This window comes from Mastacembelus armatus, chromosome 9 (assembly GCF_900324485.2).
Source record: "Mastacembelus armatus chromosome 9, fMasArm1.2, whole genome shotgun sequence".
Lineage (NCBI taxonomy): Eukaryota > Metazoa > Chordata > Actinopteri > Synbranchiformes > Mastacembelidae > Mastacembelus > Mastacembelus armatus.
In genome coordinates, this window is record NC_046641.1 from 9,666,927 (window position 1) to 9,689,428 (window position 22,502).

A 22,502-nucleotide genomic window follows, 5' to 3' on the forward strand; every position below is an offset into this window, starting at 1 on the left:
GAAGTAATATTCAGTGCAGCCCATCTATTAACTTGTGTAACTACTGTATCTGCATGATCATAAATAACACAGTGCAGGCACAGTTAAATCCAACAGTGGGGCAAGTGGTCTGAACAAGGATGATGTACTTCAAATTATGTGTATAAATATAAAGATACAGTAAATAGGCTTCTTTAGCTTATAACCTTAACAATTTGCAAATGAAATAAAACCTTAAAAGCATACTCCTAATGTATAGAGTCAAACTAATCCTACTCCCTGTGTGTCTTATATAAAAGTTCTTCTCTCTTCTCTCTTCTTCTTCTCTCAGTGGAGACATACTGCAGTCATTAGTGCCCATGCACCATGCAGAGTCTCAAAAAGCGAGAGCTGATTACAGTTGTTGGAGAAGCAGAGAGATAGATATGTCATCTCTCTGCTGTTTGACACCTTTCTGCCTGTCTCACTAAGGTGAATTCACCAGCCTCCTATTTGTCAGGCTGATGGGCATCACAGGGGTTCCCTCCAGCTCATACTCAAAGTCACAGAGTGTATTTGTGTAAGGTTGGAGAGGAGAAACTCTAAGGGTGCAGGGTATAAAGGAAATATGTGACTGTCCTAAGAGTTTGATTATCCAGTTTTGGATATGCATGGAGTCTGCTTGACCAGATTATTAACTTACTCACTGGTCATTCATGGTGAACAAACTGTTGACCATACCAGTGAGTTAACTACCTTACGTACAAGGTGTATTGTGCTGTAATGACGATGTGGACGGGCACACTACACCTACAATAGCTGGCTGACCCTAGCAATATCAGTGAGGTATTCCTGAGACAACTGCCAACATCACAGACAATCACCTAAAAGAAAACTTGAATAAAAAACTGAAAAGTCTGCTCCACATAGTTATCACTAACTGGTCGCAGGTAAGATACCTAGAACATGATCCTACAGGTATGTAAATGGAGAGGACAAAATATAGACACCTTTGAATGAAATAATACAGTACAACACCACATTTAACTACAACCTCAATGATAGCATGTAATTGGTATTATAGATATCTTTTGAGCTTTATAAAGATAGATGTATTAGTAGGGTTGGTATGTGTTGTATATTATCTGTACCACAACCTGTGTTTGCTCTTGTGTATCAAAGACAAGTGGTGTAAATCCCATGTCAACACCGAGGTCGCAAAACCAAGTTGGATAACATATGTTGACTCATTCACATTTGGCAGCAAATGTGGGCTTATCCTGGGTCAGTACATCGGTCTGGAAGGTGTAAGTGTGTGAGAGAGACACAATGAGAATGTGTGTTTGTCTCTGTGCCAGTACTGCTGTGCTTCCAATTTTTCTGGCTCTACAGCAGGATGACCAAAGAGTAGGAGGCAGAGAGAAAGACTAAAGGTGACTGGCTGGGATAATGTATGAGAGAGGGTTAGTGTGTGTGTGTGTGTGTGCGCGCGTGTGTGTGTGTCTGTTTAAGAGGGCAAGCAAAGAGAAAGGGGAAGACTAAAAGAAGGCTGTGTCTTGCTTTTTACTTATTTTCAGCATGTTGGTTTATTCATGTAGATATTTTATGCTTCAGTTTTTTCCCTGTTGCCTCTGCTTTGTTTATCATTCTCAGGGCTGGTTACGCTTTATATCAAGAGGCAATAATGCAAACACTGAAGTTATGCATGTGTTTTATGTATTTCTGTTTGTTTTACAAGGAGTAGAAGCCTCATAGCTATTTTTACCTAAATACTGCCATTTCAAGATACCACATGGTGCATTTTATTATTAATATATTTCTGGAAAGTTACAGTAAATTATAAAACTAAGAAGTGCTCTTTGCAGCTACAAACAATAATTCCAATTATCTGCTATAGTCGATGATTTAATTTGGACTAATTTAAGAGTGTGCTGGCTCAGGTCCCAGTAAAAAATCTGTTCTGATAGATGATCGATGTTAGGTTTTAGGTTGGAGGAAAAACTGCAAAGCTAATCAACAATTAATGTACAAGCTCTTAGGTTTTGTAGGGGGTTATAGATGTGAAGACTATAGATGATGTGTCAAATAAAGGCAATGAAAGGGAATAATAAAAGATGAATAATTATACTCATATCTGGGTATCAGTTATCTTGTTTTTTTATTGCGTCTACGCAAACGTGGAAGGATTTCTTATAAATGTTAAGCATGGTGAAAACAGAGCTGTGTAATAATCTGTGCCCTTTAATATTATCAGGGCCTAAAGTAACAAAGTTATGGTTTGCTAAACATTTATGATTCTCGGTCTAATTAAAAAGAAGTGCTCTTTATCCGTCCCCTTCCCTCTCCCTTGGTCCCTCTGTCTTTCTTCGTGGGTGTTGGGGGTGCAAGGCTGACTGACTGTCCTGGTATTCCCCAGCTTGGTATAAATAATTGAGTGCAGAATCGTCCCCTTATATATTTAATTTGAATTAAATATTGAGGAGGAACTACCAACCCACAATGTTCCTCAGCCTTCCTGACAAGAGAAACTAAGAACGAGTAGGACGAAGATGAGGAGAGCGTAAGACTGATTTATCGACCATCACAGAGAGAGTGGAGATGGGGGAGGGGATAAGGAAAGGGAAAAATGAATGTGATTTGGGTGGAGAGGAAATGCAAAAGTGAAGTAGAATAGAGAGTTTAAGCCCCAAACAGAGAAATATACCAGAAGGGAAACAACTCCCTGGTTAATTATCTGCAAAGTAGTTTATCCGTTTAAAATTCCATCAGTAGGGAAACTTACTGCCTCTTTATTCTAGTTGGCTGATAAACTGAAGGCTGTAGGTTTATGGTTTATCCTAGAAAATAATTAGTACACATCTACATATATTTATACTCAAAATAAACAAAGCCATCAGCTGAGTTTCTGTCTGATTTGAACCACTATTATTAATATACAGATTGCAGAAGTCTCTTTGGAAAACTCTCTTGACTGTATCTAGAAGCTGAGTCATGGCGACTGGACTTCTAGTTTTTTGGTAGAAACGTTTCACTAGTCATCCAAGTGGTTTCTTCAGTCTACAGGGAAGTTGGGGAAGATCAATATTTTCCTCCAAGTTAGTTTCACTTCACACGTGGCCTGAATAGACTCATTAGGTGAACAATGAAAGTGAACTCAGGTGAGGGTCATTAGGATCTAATGGTCGATCCACCCGTATTAAGGGAAGGTTTTTCCACTTGGACATATATAGCTTCCCTGACCCCTCTCTCAAACCACTTATCTTCGCTGTCCAAAATATGTACATCACTGTCTTCAAATGAGTGTCCTGTGTCCTTTAAATGGAGACGTCTGATTCTGGTCCTAAGGAGCTGCTCCTCCTGTGTTGGCCCATTCGTCTGTAAAGTGGTTGTTTAGTTTCTCCAATGTAGGTCTGAGCATTCTTGTCTACACTGGACTACAGACACATATGTGTTGCTCATCTTTTCTTTTGGTGTCCAGTCTTTTTGGTGAAGCAGTCTCTGTCTCAGTGTGTTGGTGGGTCTGAAGTGAACTGTTATGTGATGGTTCCCGAAGATCCTTTTAAGCCTCTCTGAAACACTAACTGCATAAGGGATGACCAGATCTTACCTCTCGGTGGTCTCAGCTTGTTCCTTTGTCTTTCTGCCTGATGTAGATGCTGCCTTATTGAAAGCTCACTTTGGGTAGCCACAGGATTTTAGAGCAATCTGCCTGGCTCACTGCAGCATGAGGACCAGTTTTCCGATCCTCTGAGCATGCAGCTTAATATCTCTGAAGTTGCTGGACTCATCCAACAGTACCTCAGAAATATAGCACTGCTTCTTCTCGTTTAATTTCTTATATGTCTTTAATTTGTCACCACAAAGTCTCCATCCTTCTTTGTTCCTTTGCTTTACATGTTTCCTCATGTCTATTCTCCCAATCCCTGCCTCCAATTGTTTTCATCTCCTCGTCATTTGTCAGTGCCCTGTCTTTTGTATGTTGATCCCTGAGGTGAGAAGTGTCAGTGTGAGCAGAGAAATGTCAAAAATACATTTTGTATTTTAAGCTACAGTGCTAATGAAGCATACTGTGAGTGTCACCAACATTGAAAATGTAATACACAACATATCCTTGAGTTTATGCCATGAGCAAAAATTAATAAATCAAAAAAAGCAAAGCAAAACAAAACAAAACTATGATACTAGCCACTGTACACAGCCCTTTCATTTGCTAGTGTTTTCTCAGCTTCAGCATTAGGGACCTTCTTTCATACATGAACATCTCTAAGTGCAACATCTGATGTGGCATTATTTTTTTATTCCTAAAGAAAAAAAGACCACCTTGAAAATCACCTTGACACAAACATTCTGGCAAGTCTTCTTGCCTCTGCCATGTCCTCTTGATTCTGCCATGTAGTATTTCCCCTAATCAAACGCACTTCATTAAGATCAAATATTCTTGGTTTAATATTTGACACCGGCTTGATGTATTATACTATTGTTCATTCTTATCTGATACCACAGAAGTAGTTGTCTCTTGATGCTGAAAAGCTGTTCAATTGGATGAAATGAGATTTCTCATTTCATACCCTTCAGAAATTTGACTTTGATTTTAAAATTACAGCATGGGTCAAGGTACTGTGCTCATCCCCACTGGCTGCTGTGTGTACTAACAATAATTTATGGTCTTTTTTCAAGCTTGGGTGATGGCGGTGGTGATGATGATGTGGGATTGAGGTGCAGTTGTCACCTCTTCTCTTTGTTGTATCAGTTGAATCATCATCAGTAGCTCAAGGGAAAGTGCTGTCATTAAAGGTATTCATTATGGAGAGGACCAGAGCTATAGTTTCACTTTAAGCCAATTACATGTTATTTGTATCTGACCCTTATACAGCTTTCCAAATCTCCTGGACATATGAAAGACTGGCCACAAAGTAAAAAATGATAGAAACTGGAGCAGAAAACACTTTATTTCCACTCCCTTTAAGATTAGTCTGAAAAAAAAAACTTAATATTTAGGGATTTGGGTTACACATCAGCCACGCTGATCTGTACAAGGCTTCCTGTCAATTCCTGCTCTCCAAGATAAAACAAAATCTCAAACACTGGAATTTGCTGCTTCTCTTCTTGGATGGAAGGATAAACATAGTCATAAATAAATTTATTTTCTAATGTTTTATACATATCTCAATGCCTTATTATACCAAATCTTTTGTCTAACAGTAGGTAGTTAGAGCCCCCTCCTTGGAGAGCGGCGTGAGAGTAACCTATCAGAGTAACTTTAGAAAAAGCCTCCACTGGACCAGCCTCATTTATCATTATTATGCACCAAAGTACCACAGGTGCAACCCACTTCCAGCTACACTTCAACCCCTCTTGTAATACAGCTGGTGTCAGGTCAAAATGTGGAATTAGGTCCCTCCGTGATCTCTACCCTGACAATCCATTTTACTCATTTGAACAACAGGTACAACATTATATATACTATATGTTTTATATATTATACTGTACATGTAAACTGCATGCAAGATCAACATTTACTACTGCATACAAGCGGTTAAACACATACAACTTAACTGCATTCATGTGCTTAAAATAAATAAGTGGATGACAAAAAAACATTCAGATGAGCTGTGACAAAAAATATTACACAGACTCTCCTCACTGTACCTCAAACATTGTAGGAGATTCTACATATGGCTGATATAAACATGGACTATGTTGGGAACAATGAGGAATAATTTTATTTTAATTTCATTGGTGGGATATTTCAACCACAGCTTAACTCTGGTCAGAGAGTCTACAGAGGCCCAGAGAAAAATCCAAAATTAATTTGGTGTGAAGTTAATGGCTGAGGGTTACAGCATCTGCATAAAAAAATTAGAAGAAGTGAGACGACTGAATGATTTAGGACAGAAGAGTGATTTTTTCCTTTCATGAACACATTCTGAACATTGAACAGTAATCCTGTCAAACACAGCAGCTAACATCGCAGAATGCGACACTTTCAAAGGACCCCACCAGCTCTTCTTCAGCTGCCCCAAGAAGTGCCAGACTAATGATAATACAAAACCGCCCCAAAAAACAGGGAATTTACAACAGACCTGATACTCTTTTTCTGGTTCGTTTGTATGCATCCAAAACTTTTGGGGGTCCATTTTTGATACTTCAACTAAAATATGAAAACATTAGAACCAACCCCATTTACTGCATTTTTTGGGGTGGACCCTTGGGTAATTCACCTGAATGGCTTTCAGGCCAATATCATAGCTCTCTGCTTCCTTTTACCTAGGATGATTCTGTTTAAGTGGAAGGAGCCACTGCCACCAGTGTACGGTCACTGGACTCAGCACTTGCATTATATTCGGTTAGAAAAGAGAAGATTTAGTCATCTGTAAAGAGATCTACCCAGAAATGTTATGCTGTCTGGCAGCTGTTTTTAACCTAAAAGTATAGAAGCAGATACAGACTGTATGAATCATTCATGTATTAATATTTTGCTCTGCTGTGTTAGGTCCTTTTCTCTTGCTGGATCTCTTTTCATGAAAATGTTTATTATGTGTGTCTCTCTGGCTGATGTGTTCATATTGGGGGTGGGGGACAGAATTACTATAGGGGTTACACATATGCTTCTTGTTCATATCTTCAATAAGAAAACTTTGATTAAAAAAAATATTGGAGCCTAACTTGTTTGCTCACAATAAGCACTCAAGAGCACCTTTGCTTGTACGAGATGATGAAAATAGATGGAGAAGAAACTGTCTGTTTATCTTTGCACACACTTACTGGTGAGTTTCTGAAATTGTTGAGATTAGAAAACTCCCATTGTCATAGAGGTAGTGTTGCTTTGCCTCCATACTGTAGAGCCTCTGATAATGGGCAGCACATTTTCACAGGGTCACCTTGAGTGAATGAGGGAGTGGAGGAAGGGAAGGGGACAAACAAAGGAAAATGGTGGGAGTGGGAGGTGACATGCTAGTGGGAGGTTGCTGTAAGATTAGTGGTGGGAGGTGGAGGAGGCATTAAGGGTGTTCAGTGGAAGAAAGAGAGGTAAAAGTGGAGGATATAAACAATAGTGACATTTTCAATAATTATCATCTTTCCTCTATCATACCATCATTTATCTTTAGTCCCGAAGGCATCTAAGTACAAGAACAATTACTCTTTTGAACACGCTGTTAAACACACACACAGATCCATAACAGTTCAACAGATAGCTCCCTCAATGTCTTGTTAACGTCTATTAGAGGAAAGACAAAGACACATTCTAGCCAATAATAATCTGTCCACTGGCAACACTATTAAAACATAGACACAACTCCAGACACTAACTTAGCTCTGAGAACCACGTGAAATTACACACTGCTGCAATGACAACCCAGTGGTGTCGCTTTTCATGAAGACCTCAGTCAACACCTGCACATTCCTTTGCTGTTCAGTTTCACCTGAGGGAGGACCTTTTTATTGCATGAGCATATGACCACAGATACATGCTTGGATGATTCCCTAAATAGCGATTACCTTTTCAGTGTATAGCACAGGTCATAGGCATTACCATGAGCACCCAGTCCTCATTTCTGTCTTAGAAAGAAGCCAACATGTGATCAGCATATTGTGTACTGTATAAATGACGAATGAGCCAACATAATAGATACTATAAATCATTAATGTAAATCAAACTGTCAAACTGTGCAGTAAGCTGTAGAGGGAGAAAGAGGAGGGTTAGCCTACAACATTGCAGCATTGCCCAATAGAAAGCAGCAGCAAAGCCTGCAGATTCCCAGAGCTCAACCAACTATAGCCATTTCGACAAAGGGGGTGGGAAGGGAGATGGGCTGCAGGGAAGAGAGGGAGGTGGGAGGAGATGGATTGGTGGATTGAAGGATTAGAGGAATAGCTCATCCAGTATTCTGAACACGGCTGACTCTGCTCCCACAAGGTGCCCTTCACCCATGCACACGTGAGCATGTATGCCCACACTCATGCTAATAGTGGGGTGTGTATTCTCTTGTTATGTATGAGAGAAAACATCCGCAAAAGCTCCAATCGTTCTCAGGTCTCCCTCTCTGTAGACGTTACTTCTCATCCATCACATCATTTGTCCATCTCACACAGGATAGAAATTACGCTGCTAAAGTCATGTCAGAATACGCACATGACGACTTTACCTGGCCTTAGAGACAAGAATTTTTTTTAAAGCCTAACCCAGAAATGTTAGTTACAACAAAAGAACAAAATGATCTTCAGTAATGGATACTGCAATTATCTCTAACAAATGAGCTGTTCCTCTGTAATGTTTTAACTCTCACTGTCTGTAGTCTTCTTCTCTGCAAATCCCTTCATTTCCTCCCTGCGGGAAACAAGCTGTATGTGAGAGTTTTGTGGTGTTCCCTACAGAAGAAAGAAACAAGGAGAGTGCAGAGGAGAACATAGAATATATTGTTCCAGTGTTATCCTCCTCTTTCCCACTCTGAGCTCTTCAAATCTTATTTTTTTAAGTGAGACAGTTTAATCCAGCACATGATAGCACTCTTACTCAGGATGTGAGTGAAAATCTTTATGTATTATCCTTGATATATTCAATCACATTACAATAGAATGGCTCAGGATTTAAGTCACATTCAAACTGTTTGTCTGTCTTTCTCTCTGTTTCTGTCTCTGACTTTCATTTTCTCTCAGATAACAGTTTTCCGGATGGGGTCGGAGGGTCATCAGGACATTGACCTTGCCATCCTTACTGCATTACTCAAAGGTGGGTGCGTGAAACCATGTGTGTATGCTGGACCATGAGCATCTAGTGAGTGAATTTGATTGTTGTCACCCTCCAGACATTTATTTTGACATAACTGATGATTAAAATATACAATAGACATCTCTCCTCTCTTAAAGCTCCATTAGTCTATATTTGATCACAGTAGAGCTGGTAGATTCCAAAGCAAACTTTCAGTCCTGATATTACATGAGCTTATCAAACATCTGCCTACTTACGGATTTAGCAGAAATAGAGTAGCATGGGCATAACTCTGAGGATCTCTTATCACTGCATGTCCAATACTGTATAAGCCTAGTCCTTACTGGATTGTTCTAACAATTACTGACCAAACTATCTGACCTTTGGCTTTCCAAATGTTGACTTTTGTTTCCTGCATTTCCCATAATAACAAACTTCTGCCTTAAATGTGAGGAGGTCGAGGCTATAGTGGCCTCCCATTTACATTATTAAAGCTGTTTCAGACAGCCTTACTAATAAAACCCTAATGTAAAAACAACACCTGCAGAATAATCAATTAGCATGAACACAGCTGCTCATTAACTCTGTGGCCAGAGACAGATAATTAGTGGAAGACACTTATAGTCACCAATGAATCATGAAAAGCACTGCCTCTTTTGTGCCATCTCTTTTGAAGTATATATTTCAATTTAATCTGTGTTTATGATATTAATTTCTCATTAGGTCAGTAATTACATTCAACAGGGGACAGGTGGCCTAACCATACACTGTTATGACACATGAACATTTTGTACCTCAGAACTGCTGATGTTCACTACCTACACTGTGGCCAACATCCCATAGTGCAAGCATGATGTTTCTTATCTCAGTGGTTTACAGGTAAAGGTACATAGCCATTCAGTTGCAAGGGTTCCAGACAAGCAGGTAATCACTTAAGGACCCCTATCTATATTGATTTTGCCTTCTGCATATTATACTGCAACACTTACAGATTAATCGGTCAGCATTGCAGTAATAGCACCGACTTAAGCTGTGACACAGGAAAATATGGAGTTAGCAGAAGATGCGATCCTTATGCTGTAACAAATTGCATTTACCAAAAAGGGGACTGAATTGGATTGGACCAAATTGAGTTACAAAATTGAAAAGTGCAGACATAGTAATTTAACTAAAACTCTGTTTTTGTCCATCTGTTGGCTATCCCCCTCCGCCCCCATCTTTGCATACCCACCTCTCTACACACACACACACTTTCACAGAGATCATTGATCTATACCTTCGATGGATTGTTTAGTAGTTTGTATTGATCATAGTTGCTCTTGCTGCTTCAAGGAATATGACATTAAACCAGTGTCACTGGAGTTTACATGCATACGCTCTCACACACCTACACATATGAACACACACTCATGCCCGTGTACAAAGAAACAGTGAGTCCTGTGGGACTGCTTAGCTGTTTGTGGCACATGATTGACTATCTCAGGAACTGTTCCTCAGAGAAACATCTCATTCCACAGGGAGTGATAGGGAGACTAAACTAGAGGGTGGGAATGAAAGAAAAGTTTTTTTACATAGTTTGTGTGGAGCAGCCAAGATGTATGACTTCTTTGGTGCATGCATCATTCGCTGATCTTTCTCTTCATCTCTTTCTCACTGTTGTGACTTTTCCATGCGCATGTCTCAATCATGTATTTTGTTAATCTGTCCATCATTTCTGTTCACTTTTTAACACGTTTTCCATTGATTTCTTTTCAAGTTATAATAAAAATGCATTTAGATCAATCGTAAAGGAAGGGATTGAAATGAAAGAAAAAGAGACGGCAAAATAGGAAATTAAAAAGAAGAGATCAAAGAAGAGAAAGGATGAGAGAGGAGCAAGGAAAAGGGGCAAAAAATCAAAAAATGCTTTATGGTAAACAGCATGACGGTCATTTCACATGCAAAGTCTCAGTTTGCAGCTGAGCGACTGAGACGTGTTAAGGCTTTTAGTGTAAAATGAAATCAGTCACATCCTGCCCTGAGAGCTTTTTAAAACACTAGATTAGACTCCTTCACTGAAGAATTAAACTACTGCCTGAAGAGCCACAAAGCAGAGCACAGTCAGGAGTACACAATGAGAAAGAATAAAAGGAACATTGTGAATGTGTTGGAGAACTGGGAACAGACAGAGAAGGAAGGAAACTGCAGCTAAACACACATGGTGGAACAGAGAATTTGGAGTAATTGATGGTCCGTTGTCACAGGTAGTCAATATCCTGAAGACTGGGGCCATGAAGTCAGTTGGCTGCAGTTTAACCTGCCTGTAGGCAAACAGAGTGAAGCCACAGGCCTTTGATAAAGTGAGGCCACCCTGCCTTTTAATAGACACATATCTCCACTAAAGCTCCTATTAGTGGGCTCTGCATCTTATTACCACAGCTCTGTCTGAACTCACACCATTAAGCTCCAGTAATGCTGTACAGTCCTTTAAGTCAAAGAAAGCACTGTGTAAGGTGATGATACTGCTGTGCTTATTATAAATTACAGTCTTGTCTATAAACGGGGGGCTATTATTTCATTTTATACTACACTGGATTTCTCTAAAGGCTGAGGTAAATTATTTCCTTATCTCTTTCATTTTGGATAAGTCCTCCTGGTGTACAGGTAAATTGTAATTGTGAAATAAGAGGCTTTGTTTTTTCTCACTGGTCAACAGTGAAGTGTGCCACGAACCCAACAGTGTTTGAAGCCTCCTATGACAAAAGCTAACTGCTACAAATAGTGTCTAACAGGCTGTGAAAATTTAAATGGAGCACTTTTTCGTAGCATAGTGTATTACACTGAGGCTGGTTGACATTAGGTTACACAGAACGGCAATAAAGAGTAAGGTTTGTTTCAAATTTGCACATTCCTTTTATGCCTCTACTGAAATAAATCTATATCAATGGCAGCTCACCCCTTTTGAAGAAATACCTACAGTTGGAATTATGTGTCGTGTACGGCACCTCAACCCTCTTAAACAAAAGTCATGGATTATTATTATAAAATACAGTGTTTCCCAAAATTATTTTGAATAAAGATGCATGGAAATATTTCTGGCATTTATAGACAGGTCACCAGAAGGATTAAATAAAACAACTGACAGTGTGATCACAGTATGTGACGTTTGTCTCAGTCACTGGGCCTCAATGACACCCAGCAAATATTTTTAAAGGAAAACTTATAACTTCCTTCTTATAATTTCCTAAAAACAGCCTTGTATTGTGAATACTGCTGTAAGATATACCAAACACAAATGACATGCAGATGCAAAGCTGTCACACAAAGCAGTGGCTTTTTTGACTACTGTTGTCCAGTACTTTTGTTTTCTACTGTCAGTGCCCTTAAATCTAGTAAAAATCTTCCTTTTGTTTTGCCTATACTTCATCCAGTGTTACAGTGAGCTTATTAGATCTCTCCACAATGCTGCTTTTTGTCTTTTTTCAGTTTTATAGTGATATAGATTTCTTTTTTATCTTCCATGTACTGTAGTTCTTTTTCTTCTGCTCTTCAGCTATTGATGTTACTGGAGGACCAGAATGCAAAAATTGCTTTCACACACTTAGAAAACAGAGCAGACACACTGTAAAAAATCAATGGTGACACAGGTAACCAGTAGAGCAAAGACTGAAGACTGAAGTTAGATGCGTCAATATTAAAACAAATTATATCCTAATATATCTTCAGTATATTAACTACAAAAGTAACAACTAATAAAAATCATAGTAGCAAATTGCTCATTTCAGTGTGAAATATGCATGAGCTTACCTACTCTCTCAGGTGCCAACGCTTCTGCTCCTGACCAGCTGAGTTTGGCTCTGGCGTGGAACAGGGTGGACATTGCCCGCAGCCAGATCTTCATCTATGGACAGCAATGGCCTGTAAGTACCATAAACTCAAAAATACATATTTACTACAGCAGAAATATGGATCTGTGCTACATTTGTTGACAAGCTCTTGTAGCACATTATTGTTTTGCCATTGTCTCAGTCTTAAAGTTGTAAAGTACTTGAAGTTTAGGTACTTGCCTACCTTTCCCCCCAACAGCTAATATCATTAATAAATGCGTTTCAAATTAAGCTAAAATAACTTTAAAATTAATTAGAAACAGGAAAGTCATACTTTGAATATTAAAAGGTAATTTGGACACACAAAGCAACTCAGAATATGTCGTGGGTGACCAGTTCAGCAACAGACAGATGGTGAATTACTAGTAAATAATTAAGACTGCTGTGAACATAATTGCATCTCTTGCAAATTTCCAACTGCTTAATTTGAAGCTGTCTTGAAAATGTCTAACCATTTTATTTCAACCCAGTTTATTTTGGGTGTGTGGTCGCTGGAAGAGAGAACATCAACATAGATTGCACTAAAGTCTGCTCGATGATCAGAGTGTGAATATTGAAGGTGCCTGGAGTATGGTAGTCTGTATGGTATCTTCATTATGTGTATTCTGTATCCCATGTGTTTTAGGTCGGTTCCCTGGAGCAGGCAATGCTAGATGCCCTAGTTCTGGACAGAGTGGACTTTGTCAAGTTGTTGATTGAAAATGGAGTCAGTATGCACCGTTTCCTCACGCTTTCCAGGCTGGAGGAGCTCTACAACACGGTAAAAACAAACACATAGTAATGGATTGTAAATAAAGGTTGTTGCAAAAACTTTCCTTAGAAAATAGATGTGGTGAGTTTCACAGGAAACTGTTTATTGAAAGAAAAAAAAAAACAGGACCAATAAATACATGCAGTAGTGATGATAATAATGATAATAATATTCTTTTTTTTTTTTTTCAACAGAGACATGGACCATCAAACACACTATACCACCTTGTCAGAGATGTCAAAAAGGTATGAGCATCACTGCCATCCCTTTAGCTCTGTGGCTGTTCAGCTACACTGTATGGGAATGTTGGCTTATACTAAAGAACACATGTTTGACTGCATAGAGTTTCATTTGCTTTTTTTGTGGTGTGTGTTGTTACTCCGTTTGCATCAGTTTGTCTGCCTACATTTTGGTAGCCCTAGATGTAACTGCAGATAGATGCCGGCTTTTCTCTTTCAGCTGGAGTTGCGGGCTGCAGTGGCTGTGTAGAGCTATGCACGACTCTCATCCCTCTCATGGCTCTTTAGCAATTTACTTTGTTCTTTCTCTAAGGCGCACACTGCCATGGTAAACAAACACTACATGTATTAAATATTGTTTTATCCACAGAACTTGAATTTGAGCAGAGTGAAGCCACAGTAAAACTGCTGTAAGGCTAATATAGAGGAACTCTCAATTTATTTCTGCTTTTCTCTTTTGAACTCTATATAACATTATTTAGTGTGATCATTTCATTTGGAGCATCAGCTGATTTTTTTAATAGTAATGTTGCACAAGGCTTCAGACGAGGGGGTGCATCAGGGATGCGTTTACATTGTTGAGACAATAAAATAGTGGAAGTCTCTTAGTTTAGAGTGGTCTTCACTTAAGTCAGATAAAGTCAACAATATTTAATCTTCATTTATATTTGCTGCATGTCTAATATCACATTGATAATTACCGGCTAAAAGAAACACAACAAACTAGAGTTTTACATTCAGTACATCTCTTCACACCAATTAGGAGCGATGCCACTGTTCAGAGGTGATGGAGAGGTCAGAGGTGTTCGTTAATTAAAGTGCTACATGTTCCTGTAATGCTGCATGCACCTCTGGGAGTTGCTGAAAAGGCTCTATGTTGTAATCACGCCTTCCTTGCCTCCTCTATGTCTTTAAACACAACTCTAATCTCAGTTTGGTTCAGAAAGAATATGCAGTTTATAATACATGACACCTCACTACACATACATTGTAGTGCATGGCATAACATTACCATCTTTTTTGTGCAATTAGCATAGTGTAGATAGTGTGAATGTTTGTGTCATTGCTGTATCATGTGTGATGCTAATTATATTCAACCACTGTTCCTCGGGTTAAGTCACCTTATCATCCCTGCTTCTTTTTTTCCCTCATTCTCCTCTGTTGGGTGTCGTTGCATACTGTCTGCAAATGGCAGGTTTTATTTTTATTCAGATGCAGCTGTTGTGCTAATTACAGCTGTAAGGTTTCTCTCAGGTTGCTCCATTCATTAGATTGTGTGAAAGTTGAGTTAGAAAACAGAGAGAATCACAGAGATTGGCCTGCGGATTGCAGCTGCCAAAGCAGAAATTGCTTTTCCAGAAGAGTAAATGAACAATGCAGTTTTAGGGCCAAAGTTTGGTGGCAATACACCTTGAGTCTTGAGTCTCACATGTCAGAAAAAATTAGGAGGAAATCCAGATTTAGCCAGGCAGTTTAACTTCTGAGTTTACTTTGCTGATTGAAAGTATCACAGGAATCATTGTTTGTTTTGTGATTATTTGACATTTTCCATAAGCTTGGTAAAAAAATACCCCCTAAAAAGTAACTGGTTGATAAACTCTCTAACTGTTCATGCCGTGCTGTGCTCTATGGGGGCAGGGAAGGGAAATAAAGGTATTTCAGTAGAGCAGCTTCCCCATTAGTAAGTCAGCCAGGATGCAGAGTTTACTAACTACACTGGAGACTTAAAAACTGCAGCAGTCTAAGCTCTTAGCATGTTTTCACATAAGGTGTAAACAAACAGTTATTAACTTGAGCCTCACCACCACAGGGAGCTGAAAGAAGCTCAGCTAACTGCTGACTAGTGCAACTAAACCACATATACTGTATCATTAGGAGGAGGAGGTGAAAATGTGTGTGATTTGAACCTGGGATGTTTTAAAAGACAACCAGCATCTGTGGCTTTTGTTTACTTAAGAGGGTATCAGTTGTAGCAGAGGGCTTTGGCAGCAGTGTTGGCAGGCTCTTTCACCAGTAAAACAGACTAATGTCACATGCAATTGCGGAGGAGTGGATGTAGGACCAGGGTAGGTATAAAGATTTGTAAGGCAATCGCTGTAGCTCAAAGGAACAGTGGAGGTGAGAATAATGACTGCACATTCTGGGGTTGATGCTGGGGGCATGTGGAGGAGGAGCGAGTGTTGGTTATAGTTCTCACGTGAAAGGACTTCTGTTTCAACAATGATCCTATCCTCTAGCGTTAATAGCTACCTGTGTGTCTTTCCATGCTAGTGCTGCTCTCTTCCAGGCTAATGAGTCAATACCACTTTCTCTTTTCCTCCCTTGGCAACACTGCGTTGAACCTCACTGAGAAGATTGTATTTCCCTAAATGACAAAACTGTGACAAATCATTCCATTTTAAAATCTTTCGTAATTGTCCTCAGACACCATGTTTGTATCGCACCTGAGTTTGCTCCTCATTTCCTGCTCTTAAATGTAAGTGGTGTTCCATCTTGGGGCTGGAAATCTTTCAAGAATAATATCATACTTGAATCTGCAAACTGCTTTCAACCAAATTCATGTAATCATTTTGGGGGAATAGTTTCAAGTTTCTCCATTAAAACTAATATATGCATAGTTTTAAGAATTCCAAATTTGAACACATAAATATAAAGAATCCAGAGTCAGGTTGAGATAACACATTATTAAAAAGGCTGGAAGAGAGATCTTGCCTGAGTTTCTGTGTGTCTCATTTCCCCTGCTCTTGCTTATCGTGTGGTTTACTTACTGACATTGTGTGTTCTTTCCAAGCGAGAATATCCAGGGTTCAGTTGGATCTACTTTAAGGTGAATCCGATAATCACGTTTTCTCTCATAGCCAAAAACATGATATGGATTTTGTGAAGTGTGTATGGCTGTGTGTTTTCTTTTGTACTCTTTGTTTCCCTCATGTTTACGTTCCTTTATTAACCAGTTGGGATGAGTTGTTGGCTGTTAACACTGTCTGGTTTTCCAGGGAAACCTGCCTCCGGACTACCGCATCAGCCTCATCGACATTGGACTGGTCATTGAATACCTCATGGGGGGGGGCATATCGGTGTAACTACACCAGAAAGAGGTTCAGAACTCTATACCACAACCTGTTTGGACCCAAGAGGGTGAGTGCATGATTTTCACCTTCATTAGCATCCAACTATTTATTGCAATGTAAGACTAATGTGTAGGAATTTTTTAATGTCATGATTTAAAGGATCAGTATCAGTGACATGAGGCTCATGAGCAAATTTAATATGGACAATGTATGAGATGAAATATTAGGAGGATAATATCAGAGACGTATTAGCAGTGAAGTGGGTTTCGTTTGTTCATGCTTTGAAACATATGACGACACCAGTTGACTACAATTACAAAGCAGAAATACCAGTCCATCACAGGGCCACATAGAGACAAACAACCTCACACACTCACACTCACTCCTATGGGCAATTTAGAGTCACCAATCAACCTGACATACATGTTTTTGGACTGTGGGGGGAAACCAGAGTACCTGGAGAAAACCCACATAAGCACAGGGAGAACATGCAAACTCCACACAGAAAGGCCCCTGCTGGGTTACGAACCCAGGCCCTTCTTGCTGTGAGACAACAGTGCTAACCACTAACCAACCGTGCTGCCCCCAAGCATTGAGATAACATGTATAAAAACTCAGTGTGATACTAAAACATTTAATGTATTTTTTCCACTGCAAAGCTAGTTGATATCTTGCATTCATGGTGTGGTTTAGCAGTAGAGGTCAAACAGAAGAGTCCTTTTATTCTTCATTTCATCATTAAGTAGAGTGACAGCACAGGCTATTATTAGCTAGATGCAACAAACCATCCATCCATAGCAGTGTCTCATGTGCCATCATAACCCCAAAAATATAAACCCTTCATTGCAACCACTTGAGTGTTTTACTCCATAAATGCTTCACATTGTATTGTATTTGTTTGTGTTCTGCCAGTCAGATGTATGAATTCTTTTCACACTACAACAGGTGTGGTGAAAATAGAGATTTCTATTTTCACCACATTATTTCTGCTTTGTGTGTGTGTGTGTGTGTGCGTGTGTGAGTGTGTGTGTGTGTGTTTGAGTATGTGTGTCTGTGAGCTTCCATGTGCCTGTTTATCTCATTGAATGTCTGCCATGGCAGCAACAAAGCAGCTGGAAAGACGCAGATAAAGCAAAAGCAAAGAAACAGGATAAAGGCTGAGCAAAGATGCAAAATGAGAGAGTGACAGAGAGAAAACATGCAGGAGAGAGAGAGAGAGAGTCAGTTCCGATTTCACTCTTATTTTGTGGTTGAAATCAAATGAGCGTGCACACACACACATACACACACACAAACACGTTAACTAAGAACAAAGCCTTGAAATAGATGCAGATAAAAAAAATCCACAGGAGACCATGGCTATTTTTACCAACTCAGATGATGGCTCATGAATGCATAATTCATATGTGCCCTGCTTTAATACAGATGCTCAGTACTGTACCAAATGCACTCTGCTTTAATGCATGCAAACACGCAACTGTAAGGGATTGTTGCTGTGCGCATGGTACACTAACACCAGCCCAAAATGCTACAACTCATTTTCTTTTTGACTTGACTTATATGAAACAATATTTCCAGTCTTATGGAAAGAAGTTTGTTCATTTTTCAATCTGTACTGTGTTGTGCTTATAGACTGTAATTGCTCTAAAAATACATTCAACAAGGTCTTGTTCTGTTTGTTTATTTTTTACTGCTTTTCTAGCCCAAAGCCCTGAAACTGCTGGGGATGGAGGTGAGTGTATATTTCATCAAGGTTATTATTCAGTCAGTACTTGCCTGTTCCTGTCCCTCATCTACAGCAGTCTGTTCACTTGTGTTGAGTGTATATTCTGCAGAATCTTCTCAGTGAAATAGATGGAGGATCTTGAAACATATTTTATTCATTTTGTGGGTCGTTGTTAAATAACATAACATCAGGGATTTCACAATACCTATACAACGTTATTTTCACTTTACACTTTCTTCAAATTTATGAAATAACAAAAAGCTGCATGAGGTCTAATGGCTCCAGGCAGCCTGAGTGTATATTGCTCTTTGTATACTTGTCAGAGCAGCTCAGTTACATTCAACTGGATAGGTAATAACTCACCTGACATTATTACATAATACAATACACGGTTGTGTACTCTCATGTATTCAGGATGTTTGTACCATGAAGAGCTGCATTAAGATTAGGATTTTATCAACTATATTCTCAGAAGTATTTATATCTAATCTATAGTTTTACTCTTTTTGAAATGGATATTAATGGAGTGTCAGTGTTGAAATGTTTTACTGCAGAAGTACTATCATATCATTCAGGCAGAACCAGAAAGTGTCAGTCTCTCCAGAGGCAGAGAATTAACTTGGAGACACTGAAAACTTACAAAAAAATTAAAGATGAAATGGTATTTTAACATTTTTATGAAAATATTTTGTGAAGAGGTATATGAGACCATGTCTGCTAGTTGTTGTCTACATGTTTTGTCTGTAGCACTGTGTGTCTCTACGTCTCTTTTAAAGTCTGACTTTCCCACTACAAGTGGAGGATGAACACCTTTTATAAATATATAAAGAAAACCTTCACTGGGTGATATAACTGCTTTTGACATTTGTCGAATGTGGTCAAACTCAGGAAGGCTTCAGAGTTTTAAGTCATGATTATGATCTAGCTGTCTTGGGTGCCACTTGTAATCATCATTTTGAACCCAAGCATTGGGCACAGTATATCCATAACTATATCTGAATACTGTTATTATATCCTTAAAAAAATAAATCTACACAGAAATCCCTCTTTCTACCCCACTCACTTGTCATGGATCTCCACCAGGATGACATGCCAATACGCAGAGGCCGCCAGAAGACTACACGTAAACGAGAGGAGGAGGTGGACATTGATTTGGATGACCCAGAAATCAACCACTTCCCTTTCCCCTTCCATGAGCTGATGGTGTGGGCCGTCCTTATGAAGCGTCAAAAGATGGCGCTGTTCTTTTGGCAGCATGGTGAAGAGGCCATGGCCAAGGCCTTGGTAGCCTGTAAGCTTTGTAAGGCCATGGCACATGAAGCCTCAGAGAACGACATGGTGGATGACATCTCCCAGGAGTTAAACCACAATTCCAGGTGGGTGACATGGATGAGCCACACAGACCCAAACAAACATCTCTGCATGTGCGCTTGTAAACATAATATTTCAATATTATGTGATTTTGTAATTTGTGTGACTTATCTCAGTTCAAAATTTCTACACTTAATGATTAATGCAGAGTTGATTAGGGAGTCTAGATGGTCAGTCCAGCACATATAGGGAGATGCACACACAAATACACTAATATGCCTTCTTTCCTGCAAACGAACCGTTTTTAGACGCCTCCAGTTTCCCATGGGATGTAAGTGACATACATACAGAATTCTAAATAACATGCATGTCTGTTGCATCATTAGTTAAGGATTTGCATTTGAGATTAAGGCAATCACCAAGAGGTGACTCTGCGGGCCACGGAAATAACTCTTAATTAGGAGTAAAAATGTTCATCTCCTTCAAGCCATACCAATCCAACCAATCCCCCAACACATTCACACGAAAGCGCAATTCAACGGACAGCCTTAGAACAGGCATATTTTGAATTTACTTTGCACTGAGAATTTTTACTGGATCATTTAAATGCCTACATTTTCATATCTTCATAGAAACGTTAAAGAATTTGTGGTTACAGTGTTTGTGAATGTCTTTTTTATTATGTGTGTATTTATATATAGCATAATTTATAATGTCTACATACAATAGTGTATGACAGTCATTTTTCTTTTAAGGTACTTGCAAATAGGCAAGATGCAATATTCATCCTTTATAATTAGTGTCTATATAAGTAACTGAAAAAGCCTCTCATCAAAACAGGGACCCAGTCATACTGTACGTCTACCATGTGCTGTCTTTCTATGTGAACGCTTGTTTTTTGGTTTTTTTTTAATCCATCTGTTAGTGCTTTTTTTATACAGAGTATGGTGAAATATTGTGTTGTATATGTATGAGCATTCATGCTTGTGTGTTCTTTTTAGAAGAAAGTCCTTTCAGAGGCTGAAATTAGGGCTGTCTTGTATTGAGTATTGATTTATGTTTTTATTATGTAGAAGGGGAGGTATTAAAATGCTGGTTCGAGTGGTGGTGCTTTATGTTGGTTTAGAATATTTGATAGTGTGAGGTTGTGTTTATGAATGTGTGTGTTGATCTTATTACATTCCAATATTTCTACAGTTCTTCTCATATTTTGGCCTCATTTCTCAAAGACATACTTCACACTAGCTCCATAATTTTGTAACTGTAGCTTCAATAGCATTTCTTGTTCAGCATGCTGTATAAATATAATGAAAACTTAAACAACAAGCCTTCAAAAACCCCTTGGCCTTGGAAAAAATACAAACATAATTACCAGTGGGACTTTGGGCTTTCTTTGCTGTGTGCATCTACTATAAATGTTTGAGATGCATGTCATGTAGGCCTTGGCCATGCCTGTGTGCTACATTCATATGCAAAATGTTGTTATATCTCTGTGTGGGTGTGCAAATATATAATCCCCCTCACATTTTGGGAAGATGGTCAGGGATTCCTTGACTAGTTTTATTGCATGTTCATGTTTGCACCAAATGCATTGCTGCCTCTGTTCATGTCTCTGTGTGCCTGTATATGTTCTGCATATAATTTCCCAGAGAGTTTGGCCAGCTGGCAGTGGAACTCCTAGACCAGTCTTATAAACAGGACGAGCAGATGGCCATGAAGCTTCTGACATACGAGCTGAAGAACTGGAGCAACGCCACCTGTCTGCAGCTGGCAGTAGCAGCCAAACACAGAGATTTCATTGCTCACACCTGCAGTCAGATGCTGCTGACCGACATGTGGATGGGACGCCTGCGCATGCGCAAGAACTCAGGCCTGAAGGTAACAGATGTGAAATCTACCGATGGGGCTATTGGAAAGTAGAGAAGGGTTGTACATGACGACCACCAGGTATGGTGTGTAGAAATTTGAAGGGAGAGGATTGTTGATTACCATTCCGAACATTAAAAAAAAATTTGTTTTCTTGTTTTTCTGGACATGATATTCCTACACTATATTATTTATTTTATTAGCTTAATACAAATATATCATCAGCACATATGCAACTTGTTTACTGTGGTGTATGTTGTGCAGGTAATTTAGAAACACTGTTGATGTTTCATAGTTGTTCCATCAGGGAACACTTTATAATATAAGAGTTACAATATGTGAAATCAATTCGTATTTGGTCACAGTTCTTCAGTCATGTTCTAATTAGACGTAATGCAGAATGATGAACAGTGAACTGGAAAATTACAGAATAATAGTTATGGATAGTTATGTCCTTGTTGAATATTATGTACCACAACTCTAGTACTAAAAAATAGCCTTCAAGTAAAATTATTGATGTACTGTACAGTGTATCCTCATTAATCTCGGCTCAATATGTAAATAATTACCCAAACTTCACAGAGGAAAAAGGAGCTTTTACCCGGAAGCTCACTAGTATGGCTGGCTGGTTATGACTATGGTTAACTCATTTAGGAGAATGTGGAGAGTGTGCAATAGACTGTGAAAAGTAAATAGCTCACCACCGACCGTTAAAAAACTTTATCTTGTGAGCCCTTGTCTCAACAAACCCACCTTTTGAGAGAGCAGAGTTTGTAGGTTTCTAATTACATCATATCAAATTATTATCAAGTTTTCACGGACAAAACCAAATCGGAATGGAAGCTGTGAAATATGCTGAGTGTTTTGGGGTTGTTACAATTACAATTACACTGATACACAGTTCAGTCAGATGAACAGAATTGAGCAGACTAATATTGATCAGTCACAGATTAATAATGCATGTGAGTTTATCTTGATGAAAAGATTTACTCAAAGACTGTGAT

At 39.0% G+C, this 22,502-nt stretch overlaps 1 protein-coding gene across 1 annotated transcript in view; it reads left to right on the forward strand.

The window, feature by feature from the left end:
- The window catches only part of trpm3 (transient receptor potential cation channel, subfamily M, member 3), a 122,542-nt gene that overhangs the window by 85,474 nt on the left and 14,566 nt on the right, over positions 1 to 22,502 (forward strand). The window contains 10 exon segments of the mRNA XM_026321317.1: positions 8,617 to 8,689; positions 12,467 to 12,567; positions 13,160 to 13,294; positions 13,480 to 13,530; positions 16,316 to 16,351; positions 16,521 to 16,586; positions 16,588 to 16,662; positions 18,298 to 18,327; positions 19,405 to 19,697; positions 21,282 to 21,510. Of these exon segments, the coding sequence (XP_026177102.1) occupies positions 8,617 to 8,689; positions 12,467 to 12,567; positions 13,160 to 13,294; positions 13,480 to 13,530; positions 16,316 to 16,351; positions 16,521 to 16,586; positions 16,588 to 16,662; positions 18,298 to 18,327; positions 19,405 to 19,697; positions 21,282 to 21,510 (1,089 nt within the window).